Below are 11697 nucleotides of genomic sequence, written 5' to 3'. Positions count from 1 at the left end.
CCTTCTGAGCGAGGGGCTCCTGGCCAGGCAGCCAGAACCTCACCCTGCTGACCCCCGATCTGGGCAGGAGGGAGGGACCCTGTGCGACCTACTTGGGAGTCCCGGGATCCAGTCTTCCCGCACTAGTTTCCTGTGTAACACCGGGCATGGTTCTGCTTTTTTGTGTAAAAGGCAAGCGACAGTTGTGCAGAACTAGGCAGGTGACTTAAATGCAAGAAACAGCCCCCAGAGTCCATGGAGACCTAGAAAGGGGGTGGGGTGCGGGGAGTGGGGAAGGTGAGAAGACTCAGCCCTCATGACCAGCCCCAGCCTGCCAGAGCTGCAGATTTTTCAAGAGAAGCTGGAAATCAGTTTTAGGTGAAATCCCTCAGTGTGTTATTGTTGGTGGCTAATCCCAATTTCAGAAAACTCATGAGCAGCCCACACAAAGCCTTCTCAAGAGCTTGCTAAGTACAAACTGTAATGCCAAATCTCTTTGGGCCCCTTTTAGCCATGACAGCCTTCAGGGTTGAGAGCATCACTGGAGCCCCTCACCCCACATTTTAGGTGAAAGGACTGAGATAGGAAGAGCATTGAGGGTCTGCCTCAGCCCCATAGTTACTGGCAACTTGGAGCCCAGAATGGAAGGGAGGTAACCATCAGTGGGTGGGGCCTGGGCTGCAGTTGACAGTGGCCCTTGATTGGGCAGCCAGGCGGGTGCCAGTGGCTGGATTAGTCCAGAAAAATCCCCTGCCTTGAAGGATTCCAGGAAAATGTTCTTCCTCCCTCCCCCTCCGTGTTTGTGGTCAGAGTCATGCCTCAGCCTTTGGGGACCCAGCTCAGCTCCTGACTTCCGGAGAGCCCTCAGACACCAGCACCCCCTCCAATCCGGCATGCAGCCAAAGCCTTTGGCTGCGCCAGCTCTGGTCTTTAGGGGCCCTGAAGGCTTGTCCCTGGAGGTTGGGCCACACCAGCTGGAAGGTTGTGTAGTCTTTGGAGGACTCAGTTGCCTTCAAAAGGCAGGATGGCCTCTGTGTCTAGCCGTTGTCAGGGGCTAAGTACAGTCTATCTTCAACACCCCCCTTATAAATGTCCCTTCCTGGGCCCTTCTCCCTACGGGGTTTCTTTCTAGGACAGGCAAAGTCCACACCTCACACACTTCCTAGTATACACATATGTAGAGCATGGCTTTTGAACCTCTGCTTCTAGATCAGAGCTGGCTCTACAGGACTTTTAGTGTAGCCTATATGATGAAGAGTTCTTTTGGGTTTTTGTTTGGTTGGGGTTTATTTTTGTTTTTATTTTTGAAACAGAGTCTTATTATGTCACCCTCAGTAGAGTGCTGTGGTGTCACAGCTCATAGCAACTCTTGGGCTTAAGCGATTCTCTTGCCTCAGCCTCCAGAGTAGCTGAGACTACAGGCATCCACCACAACGCTCGGCTATGTTTGTTTGTTTGTTTGTTTTTTGTAGAGACAGAGTCTCAGTTTATCGCCCTCTGTAGAGTGCCGTGGAGTCACACAGCTCACAGCAACCTCCAACTCCTGGGTTTAGGCAATTCTTTTGCCTCAGCCTCCTGAGTAGCTGGGACTACAGGCACCTGCTGCAACACCTGGCTATTTTTTGTTGCAGTTTGGCTGGGGCTGGGTTTGAACCTGCCACCCCAGTACATGGGGCCGGCGCCCTACCCACTGAGCCCCAGGCACCGCCCTGTTTGTTTTTTGAGACTATAGTGCCATGGCATCAACCTAGCTCACTGCAACCTCAAACTCCTGGGCTCAAGAGGTCCTCTTTCCTCAGTCTCACAAGTAGCTGGGACAACAGGCTCCCACCACAGTGCTCAACTAGTTTTTCTATTTTTAGTAGAGACAGGGTCTCACTCTTGCTCACACTGGTCTCAAGCTCCTAAGCTTAAGGAATCCACCCACCTTGGCCTCCCAGAGTGTTAGTATTACAAGCATAAGCCACTGTGTCTGGCCAGGTTTTTTTGTTTGTTAAAGAGATGTTTCATTTTGTCAGTCAGGCCAGAGTACAATGGCTCAATCATAACTCACTGCAGCCTTGAACTCTTGGGCTCAAGTGAAACAATCCTGCCCCAGCCTCCAAAGTAACTAGGACTTTAGGTGTGTGCCTGGTTATTTTATGTATGTATGTATTTATTTATTTATTTTTGAGATAGAGTTTCACTTTGTTGCCTCCAGTAGAGAGCTGTGGTGTCATAGCTCACTGCAACCTCAAACTCTTGGGCTCAAGTGATTCTCTTGCCTTAGCCTCCTGAGACTACAGGTGCCCACTACAATGCTTGGCAATTTTTATTTTTATTTTTTTTTTTTTGAGACGAGTCTCAGGCTGTTGCCCTGGGTAGAGTGCCGTGGTGTGATAGCTCACAGCAACCTCCAACTCTTGGGCTCAAGCGATTCTCCTGCCTCTACCTCCCAAGTAGCTGGGACTACAGGCGCCTGCCACAACGCCGGCTACTTGTTGGTTGTAGTTGTCATTGTTGTTTGGGAGGCCTGGGCTGGATTCTAACCTGCCCGCTCAGGTGTATGTGGCTGGCGCCTTAGCTGCTTGAGCTACAGGTGCTGAACCTCAAGCAGTCCTCTTGCCTCAGCCTCCTGAGTAGCTGGGACTACAGGCACCTGCCACATGCCCAGCTATTTTTAGAGACACGTTCTAGCTTAGGCGGCTTTTAAACTCCTGAGTTCAAGCAATCCACCCACTTCAGCCTCCCAAAGTGCTAGGATAACAGGCGTGAGCCACCATGCTCAGTCCTAAAAAAATTTTTTTAGAAACTGGATCTCACTTATGTTGCCCAGGCTGATGTCAAACTCCTGTCCTCAAGTCATCCTCCAGCCTTGGACTCCCTAAGTGCTGGGAGTCTTTAAAACTTTGAAGGCATTGCTAACATTACAACATTAGGTGATTTCACTTTTAAATGGAGCCTCCGGCTCAGTGCCTATGGCTCAAGAGGCTAAGGCGCCAGCCACATACACCTGAGCTGGTGGGTTCGAATCCAGCCCAGGCCCACCAAACAACAATGACGGCTGCAACGAAAAAATAGCCGGGTATTGTGCTGGGCACCTGTAGTCCCAGCTGGGTGGGAGGCAGAGGCAAAAGAATTGCTTGAGCCCAGGAGTTGGAGGTTGCTGTGAGCTGTGATGCCACAGCACTCTACCCAGTGTGACAGCTTGAGGCTCTGTCTCAAATTAAAAAAAATAATAATAATAAATGGGGCTTCCCAGCTTGCCTTGAACAGGAACTTTCATCTGGGGCTGAGTGACAGCTACCTCCTCTGGCCAAGGCTTAGGCTCACAGGTCACCCAAGTCCCCGCCTCTCCCTCTTGTCCCACGCCAGGCTCTTCACTAACTCCAGTTTCCTGCCTGGCTCCAGAAGCATCTGAGTTTGCCATCAGTGTCAAATGGCTGTTTGTCAAGCTTTTCCTATGCCTCTTCCCTTGGGCCATGTGTCCTCCGAGGCCCTCAGAAGTGTCCACAGATGCCCGGGGCCTGGGAGGGGCTTCCAGAGCCTCCAGCTTAACTTTGTCCAAGGAACAGGACTTCCTGATGTGAGAGCTCTTGCTTCTCACTTCTGTGGCCAGTTCTTGCAGGTGGAGAGACCCCCCCCACCTCCCTAATGTGTTCACCCTTCCTTGATCCCATGCTTTGTGTTTACATAGGTGCTGTTCACCCAGAGGCTCAAGGGCAGAGGACCTAGGACCCCAGTCTGCCCAATCTTTCCATCACTCCCTTAGAATTTGGTTACTAGCAATCTCTGTGGAGGAAGGGAACTAAGGAGTGTGGGTGAGGTCCAAGGGCCCAACTGCCCAGCCTACGTGACAGGAACAGATCCAAGACACCTGGACTATGCTTTGGACTGTGGGCAATGACAGGCTGTCTGGGTTGGTGAGAAGGGACCCTAACGGGAGAGAAAGGTGCTAGAGGGGAAAGTGGGAAGAGTCTGGCGGCTTCTGTGTGAAGCCAGCACACTCTTGGTGCTATCATTGCATGCTCATTGCAACAGTGCTGGGGTAGTAGGCAGGGATGTTCAGGGGGCTGGAAGTCCCCTCATGCCACCCAGTGAGTGCCACAGTTGTCCTCTCCTTTCAGGGGCAGTCTTCAGTCTGGGCAGGGGCCCAAGCTATGGCAAGAGAGGTGCTGGCACCATCTGATACCGCCACTGGCCCTTTGCCAGTCTGGGCTCATGTCCAATGTTCTGGACCCAGACCCAGTTCGGCGCGCGCGCGCGCTCTCTCTCTCTCTCTCTCTCTTTTTTTTTTGTAGAGACAGAGTCTCACTTTATTGCCCTCAGTAGAGTGTCATGGCATCACACAGCTCACAGTAACCTCCAGCTTCTGGGCTTAGGCGATTTTCTTGCCTCAGCCTCCAGAGTAGCTAGGACTACAGGCACCCACCACAACGCCCAGCTATTTTTTTGTTGCAGTTTGGCCGGGGCTGGGTTTGAACCCACCACCCTTGGTATATGGGGCTGGCGCCCTACCCACTGAGTCACAGGTGCCACCCCAGTTCAGCTCTCTTAAAGAGGCCTGTGCCAGCTGTTGACCAACCCTTGGGACTTGGTGCCATGACCCCTTTCCCTGGCCTGTGCTATGGCAGGCAGGATGCTCCTGCCTGGAGGAGCTGCCCAGATGGCTCTGCTTGAGGCGAGGAAGACTGGCCTGACCTGTCAGAGGAGCCAGCCCTGCCCTCCCTGACTTCCTGCCCTCACCCCAGTACCTGAGTCAGTGGGCCAGCTGGTGGCCAGTGGAGCTGGATGAGGGAGGCTGGCCACCATCGGTGCTTGTTCCACAGTCCCCACCAGGGCAGCAGAGGGCTCCTCCCTGTGCAGCCCTCTTGCTCTCAACCTCTGCCTGGAGCCACACCTGCTCCCTCTCCTTTCACCCTGTCCCCATGTAGCAGCCAGTATGATCTCTACTTGGTACCAATCTGGTTCCTATCCCCCTTTGCCTAAAACATACCATTAAGCTTTTTGTTGCCTGACTTCTGGAGACAGAACTCACCCGTGATGCAGCAGGCCCTTTTCCATCTGGCTTCTGACCATCCTGTCCCAAGCCTCAGCTCTTCATCCTCACTGCCCAGGCCACTAGGCATGTCATCCTTCTGGTTCCTCAAATAGACTATGTGCTCACCTGTTGCCAGACCTTTGCATATGCTGCTTTCTCTAGAACTCTCTCCCTGTGGTGTGTTTGATTTCTCCATAGGGAGCACTCCTATCCCTCGTGGTCTAGCCAGGGCCCAAGTCCCCTGCCCCAGCTTCGTGTTCTCAGAGCTTCATGTTCTCCTTTATGTGTTGATCTGTGGGATTGTGTCTCTCTCTCACATTAAACTGTGAGCAACTTAAGCTCTGTGTGGAGTCTGTTAAGTTTTTCTCTCGTTATACCTGCAGGTTCAGCCAAGGGCTGGGCATAGACCAGCTTATCAAAGGAATAAATGATTGTGAATGAATAAGTGAATGAAAGCCCTGTTAGAGCTACTGAAGGAATCCTCCTTCTGGGAGCCAGTGTCAATATAGAGGGCATCCCAGGTCACACAGCACTTTTGTCCCCCACCCACTCTCTCTGCTGTAGCAGGCAGTGGTCAGGCTGAGCTGAGAAGGGCAGTGCCAGTCTGGCCCACCCTAGCAGGCCCGCACTAATTGAGGGCCTGCGTTACTCACAGGTGACCAGCCCAGGGCACTTCAGGAAGTTGTGGAGACACTCAGGACCCCACCCAGCTTCCCAGCCCACTATGGCTCCTGGCAGGGTGGGGAGGGTAGGTGGGCAGCTGGCAGAGAGAGAATGGGGCAGGGGCAAGGCTGGCTCCTTTGTCACCTATGTGAGGGATAGAGGCAGCTGCTATAGTTGGGTGACCTCTCACTCCATGACCACAGTGGCACTAGGGTTCTGTTTGAGGGTGACTGTCAGGGCTAGAGCAGGGGTTCAGAGATAAGAAGCCAAGACCAGAAGCAAGAAACAGAAGCAGAAGAAGGCGTCTGTCAGAGTTCTTCTGGGCCCCCACCCACCTCAGAAGCTGGAAGGTAGCTCTTAGATAGGTGGGGGGCTGAAAAGGGGCCACCACAGGGCCCTGGGATGGGAGGTGTGATAACTAGGCAGTGACAGGGAGGGGCTGAAGCTGAGCCAAGCAGAGTGTCAGGGCTCAGGGACTTTGAGTCAGCAGGAGTTGTTTAATTTTTTTTGAGACAGGATTGCCTTCAGCAAGCTCACAGCAACCTCAAACTCTTGGGCTTAAGCAATTCTCTGGCCTCCCAAGTAGCTAAGACTACAGGTACCCATCATAATGCTCGGCTATTTTTTTGTTGTAGTTGTCATTGTTCAGCAGGCCTGGGCTAGGTTCGAACCCGCCAGCCCCAGGGTATGTGGCTGGCACCCTAGCCACCGAGCCTCAGCAGGAGTTCTTGAGTCTCTACCATATCATTGAGGCCCAAGGAGTATGGGGCAACTGAGTAGATGCCCCAAAATCTTGGTGCAAATCTGGAACCCACTTGCTCATAGGCAGCACTGGGTGGGGGTGCTGGGTGGGGTGGGGGCCTCCCTGGTTGGAGCAGCATCCTCCTCACCTTCCCCAGCAATGTTAGCAAAGTAAGACTCTGTTTTAAAACTGTAAAATAAAACTAAAAAACAGAGATGCGCAGGTGGAGGTCCATGGGGCAGGAGCCACTGGGCTGGGGGGTATGCCCTACCTGGGTTCTTGGCAATACATAGAGAGGAGGCTGAGGGTCCTGGGAACTAGGCTGGATGCACTGGGAGGGGCTGAGAGCTCCTGGTCACTGGGGCACTGTCTGGAACTCCTGCCTAGGGTCTTAGGGCTCTCAGTCCTCCTGCCACCCCTCATCTGCCATTGCCACCTGGCCCTCTCTCTCCAGGTCTCTGGTGCCCCTGCTGGACCCAGACTCCAGGCTCCTGGTACTGGCAGGAAAGGTGAGCCAGAAGCTGGGGCCCACCTATGTCTACCACCCATGGCCCAGCCCCTGGGGCTGGTGCCTGTATGTGCTGTGCCCTAGGGAGAGGAAGAACTAGACAGGGCAGGCAGGCTGCTTCCCCAGTCTCGTGATGGCCAGGTGAGCGGCCTCCTGCCAGGGCCTCTGTGTCTGTACAGGTGCAGCCGAGGTGACTATAATTCCCCCAGCACATTGGCTTCCCAGAAGCAGGCTGAGAACAGAGCAGCATTAGCACATATGCGACTCCATAAATGCTCATGCACAGCTGATGCTACCCTGGGCTCAGCTTGGCACATATAAGCAATCTACAGACTTCTATTGGGTTTTGTGGCTCAGGTCTTGGTGGAGGGCTGGAGGGAGCTGGGGCCAGACCTGGGCGACCCAGGCTGCCAGGGGTTAGGCAGCACATGGAGCTCAGGCTGGGCCTGTTGCAGGGTGAGAGTCAACTGTACTGCTACGAGGTGGCCCCACAGCAGCCGGCACTGAGCCCAGGTAGGCCTCGCCTGGTTGAGGTCCTCTCAGCCTTCCCCCGGCCCTCCCACAGCCCACCTTGCCTATTCCCCTCTGATATCCTCAACAGTGACACAGTGTGTTCTGGAGAGTGTGCTCCGTGGAGCAGCCCTTGTGCCCCGGCGGGCATTGGCCGTCATGGGCTGCGAGGTGCTCCGCATCCTACAGCTGAGCGACATAGCCATTGTGCCCATCAGCTACCATGTGCCCCGCAAGGTGAGGGGGTCTGGGGTTGGAGGAAGGTGGCTGGGAAGTGGGGGGCCCGGGCCTTACTGGCCATCTGTCTGTCTGCCACCAGGCTATGGAGTTTCATGAGGACCTATTTCCAGACACCGCAGGCTGTGTGCCTGCCTCGGACTCCCACACTTGGTGGGCTGGGAGCAGCCAGCAGGTAGGCCAAGGCCTAGCAGTCCTGGCCCACACCAGGCCTGGCAGTCCCCAGTGGCTGTGCACTAGCTTAACTGGGCCTACTTGTGTCTCCAACCCTGCCCTGCCCCCCACCCTGGGGCTCCCTCCCAATTTGGCAGCCTGTGCCCACCGTGGCCTCAGTTGCCAGTCTCCCCACAGGTACAGAAGGTCAGCCTCAACCCAGCCCGCCGGCCCTGGCCCAGCTTTACATCCTGCCTGGTGCCCCCTGCAGAGCCCCCAGCTGATGAACCCCAGCCTTGGGAGCCACCTGTGGATGACATAGACCCAAGTGTGAGTATCAGGGCTAACCTTGTCTCCTATGGATGCTGCAGTGTTCGTCTATCCAACAGCCTCGGTAGCAGAGACAGAAACACATGAAATGTTAGAAAGGAACTTAACAGTATTTTCTGAATTGAGCAAACACCTAAAAAGCAAGACTTTTCACATTAAAAATCTAGATTTTTGACGCTCTTGAAATGCTAGCACATCTTCGTGAAAGGTGGGGAGCTGGCCTTGCCACCTGCTGTCCTAGGCCCTGAAGTTCAGCTGGCCTTCTTGTCTTTCCCCTAAAGCTGGGGTTTGTGCCCACCTAAAGTTCCACAGCCCTAGGATGGGCCCAGAGTGATGGCCATGGAGTCACCTAGCACCTCCTTGTCCCCTCACACCTTGGCCAGCATGCCCAGGGGCTTGCCTACTCACCTGCGCTTTCCCCTAGGAGGGCTTCTCCTCACCTCCCAGCTCGCTGACCTCACCCTCCACACCCTCCAGCCTGGGGCCCTCTCACTCCAGCACCAGCGGCATTGGGACCAGCTCCAGCCAGAGGTCATTGCAGAGCCTGCTAGGTAAGTGGGTCAAATGTAGAGCTCACCCCCTATTATAGGAGCTGCCCCATCCTCAACACCCTCCTCTGTGCTCTAGCCCTCTCTTGCTCCACCCTGAGGGGAGGCCTCACCCAGGGCATCACCACTCATCTAGACTCGTGGCTCCCCTCGTGGGCTGAAGCAGGGCTGCCAAGCCTCTCCTGCAGATGGGAGGGTTCTGGGACCACTGGTTTCCTGATGTCAACCATGGAGCTCCCAGGTTCCTCTGAGATCCCTCTGGAGAGCAAAGGTCTTGTGTCCAGGCATTATTTCCAGGCCCATGCTATGTACCCACTTGTGGTGAGGGGCACTGGCAGCCAGGCCTGCAGCACAGGGTCGGGTGGGACAATGTTCTTTTTATTTATCTATTCATTTATTTGGCCAGGGCTGGCATATGGGGCTGGTGCCCTACCCTTTTGAGCCACAGGCACCGCCCAGGACAATGTTCTTACATGAGGCTCCCTGTCCCTGCCACCTCCAGGTCCTAGTTCCAAGTTCCGCCATGCTCAGGGCACTGTCCTGCACCGAGACAGCCACATCACCAACCTCAAAGGGCTCAACCTCACCACGCCTGGCGAGAGCAACGGCTTCTGTGCTAATCGGCTGCGTGTGGCTGTTCCCCTGCTCAGCAGCGGTGGCCAGGTGGCAGTGCTTGAGGTGAGGGCCCCCACCCTGCCAGGGTTGCTGCTTCCTGCAGGCATCAAGGGTGCTGAGGGCATTAGCCACCTGCATCCAGCTCACTGAACACAAACTGTGTGCCAAGCACCTACCCAGCCTGTCCTATAATCCTCCAAGCCGCCCCACTAGAGTGCCATTCTTCTCCCCATTTTACAGATGAAGAGGCACAAAGAGGTTTAGTAACCTGCCTGGGTCACATGTGTAAGTGGTAGAGGTGGGATTCAAACCCAGGCCACCTAAACCCCAAGCCTAAGCTGTTCCCACCAATTCACGCTGCTACCCTTTCACTTTCTGGGGCCTCATGGTTGACACTTGGGCTTAGAACACAAGATGGCTAAGGCAGAGAGCTTGGGCCATGCAGCATTGGGGGCATCTGCTGCAGAGGGCAGGAGCCAGGCGCACTGCTTGTCCCACATCCCCTGGGGACTGGCTCTCCTGCCTGGCACTAATGGACTGCCCGGTGGGGTCACCTCTTACAGCTGCAGAAGCCTGGCCGCCTGCCCGACACAGCGCTGCCCACACTGCAGAACGGGGCAGCTGTGACTGATCTGGCCTGGGACCCTTTTGACCCTTACCGCCTTGCTGTGGGTAAGGAGGCTGGGTGCCTGGTTGAGGAAGGGTCTTGGGGCCTGAATGGGCCCTGCAGTGATAAGCTGCCGCTCTCTGCAGCCAGCGAGGATGCCAGGATCCGACTGTGGCGGGTGCCCTTGAAGGGCCTGGAAGAAGTGCTTACCACACCTGAGACTGTGCTCACAGGTCAGGTGGGCCCAGGATGGGGACAGAGGCATGGGCACTGGCTTCTGAGGGCTTACTGTCACCCCATGCCTCTCTGCCAGGCCACACAGAGAAGATTTACTCCCTATGCTTCCATCCGCTGGCAGCCGATGTGCTGGCCTCCTCTTCCTATGACCTCACCGTTCGCATCTGGGATCTTCAGGCTGGAGCTGAGCAGCTTAGGCTGCAGGGCCACCAAGACCAGGTAGAACATCTGCAGAGGTAGGGCCCCAGCCATGAGGTGAGAGACTGTGTCTCATGTTCCCTCCTGTCCTCAGATCTTTGGCCTGGCCTGGAGTCCTGATGGGCAGCAGCTGGCCACTGTCTGCAGGGATGGGCGGGTACGGGTCTATGAGCCCCGGCGTGCCCCTGAGCCCCTGCAGGTGAGTAAATGTGGGCTGGGGGTGGCCTTCAGACCTGTTGGGAGTCCCTGGCTGAGCTTCATGTGATATATCTCTCAACAGGAAGGCCTAGGGCCCGAGGGAGGCCGTGGAGCCCGTGTTGTTTGGGTGTGTGATGGTCGCTGTTTGCTGGTATCTGGCTTTGACAGGTGAGGACTCAGGGGCTGCCATTTTCAGGCTTGCAGAACTTGTCAATGCCCCTTGTTGGATGGTTGAGTGGGTAGAGGAATGGATGAATGAGAAGATAAGTGGATAGATGGATATAGGCATGTGAATGGATGGATGGGTGGGTGGGTGAGTGGATGAGTGGGTTGGGAGAGAAAGGGATGAGAGCCAGGCTTTGCTATAAGGAGCCCAAGCCTTAAGTGGCCTAAGTGAAGCCCAGGAAACAGAACTAGGCTGGCTGGAAGGGCCTGAGAGATGGGCAGATGCTTTGATGGCAGATTGGGAAGGGCCCTGCCCTTATCCCTCCAGCTCTAAGGACCCACTCTGCCCCTGACCCTCCTTTGCAGCCAAAGTGAGCGCCAGCTGCTTCTCTATGCGGCTGAGGCCCTGGCAGGCGGCCCCTTAGCAGTGTTAGGACTTGATGTGGCCCCCTCAACTCTGCTGCCCAACTACGACCCAGACACAGGCCTGGTACTCCTTACTGGCAAGGTGGGCTGGAGGATGGGCGGCAGGTGAGAGGAGGTGGGGATATTAAAGTTGTGGAGGACTGACACTGCTCCCCTCAACCCCCTCAGGGTGACACTCGCGTGTTCTTATATGAGCTGCTCCCTGAGGCCCCTTTCTTCCTGGAGTGCAACAGCTTCATGTCTTCTGACCCTCACAAGGTGAGGCCACTGTGTGCTTCTCCGCCCCCTTGTGGTCGTATGGGGCAGTTCAGGGGCTGGTGGAGCATCTGTGCCCAGCAGCTGGCAGGGGGTGACATCTAGGAATTTTGAGAGTTGTTGTACTAACCATTAATAACTAAACTATGTAAAGTTAAACTATATGAACTATATAAACTATATGTATATATGAATCTACAAGTAAATATACTAAAAATTAAGGTAATGGGCTTGGCACCTATAGCTCAACCGGCTAAGGCGCCAGCCACGTACACCTAAGGTGGCGGGTTCGAATCCCCAGCCCGG

At 55.1% G+C, this 11697-nt stretch overlaps 1 protein-coding gene across 1 annotated transcript in view; it reads left to right on the top strand.

The window, feature by feature from the left end:
• The window catches only part of LOC100959657 (coronin-7), a 68139-nt gene that overhangs the window by 52863 nt on the left and 3579 nt on the right, over positions 1 to 11697 (top strand). Inside the window, exons 12-25 of the mRNA XM_023513748.1 lie at positions 6859 to 6913; positions 7368 to 7425; positions 7514 to 7659; positions 7742 to 7834; positions 8011 to 8142; positions 8567 to 8693; positions 9193 to 9368; positions 9869 to 9977; positions 10059 to 10145; positions 10226 to 10368; positions 10442 to 10546; positions 10628 to 10713; positions 11077 to 11218; positions 11305 to 11394. Coding sequence (XP_023369516.1) covers positions 6859 to 6913; positions 7368 to 7425; positions 7514 to 7659; positions 7742 to 7834; positions 8011 to 8142; positions 8567 to 8693; positions 9193 to 9368; positions 9869 to 9977; positions 10059 to 10145; positions 10226 to 10368; positions 10442 to 10546; positions 10628 to 10713; positions 11077 to 11218; positions 11305 to 11394 — 1549 coding nt within the window. The remainder of the gene's footprint in view (positions 1 to 6858; positions 6914 to 7367; positions 7426 to 7513; positions 7660 to 7741; positions 7835 to 8010; positions 8143 to 8566; positions 8694 to 9192; positions 9369 to 9868; positions 9978 to 10058; positions 10146 to 10225; positions 10369 to 10441; positions 10547 to 10627; positions 10714 to 11076; positions 11219 to 11304; positions 11395 to 11697) is intronic.

This window comes from Otolemur garnettii, unplaced genomic scaffold, assembly GCF_000181295.1.
Source record: "Otolemur garnettii isolate 467f Iridium unplaced genomic scaffold, OtoGar3 scaffold00044, whole genome shotgun sequence".
Lineage (NCBI taxonomy): Eukaryota > Metazoa > Chordata > Mammalia > Primates > Galagidae > Otolemur > Otolemur garnettii.
This window is presented reverse-complemented; position numbering and strand designations above follow the sequence as displayed.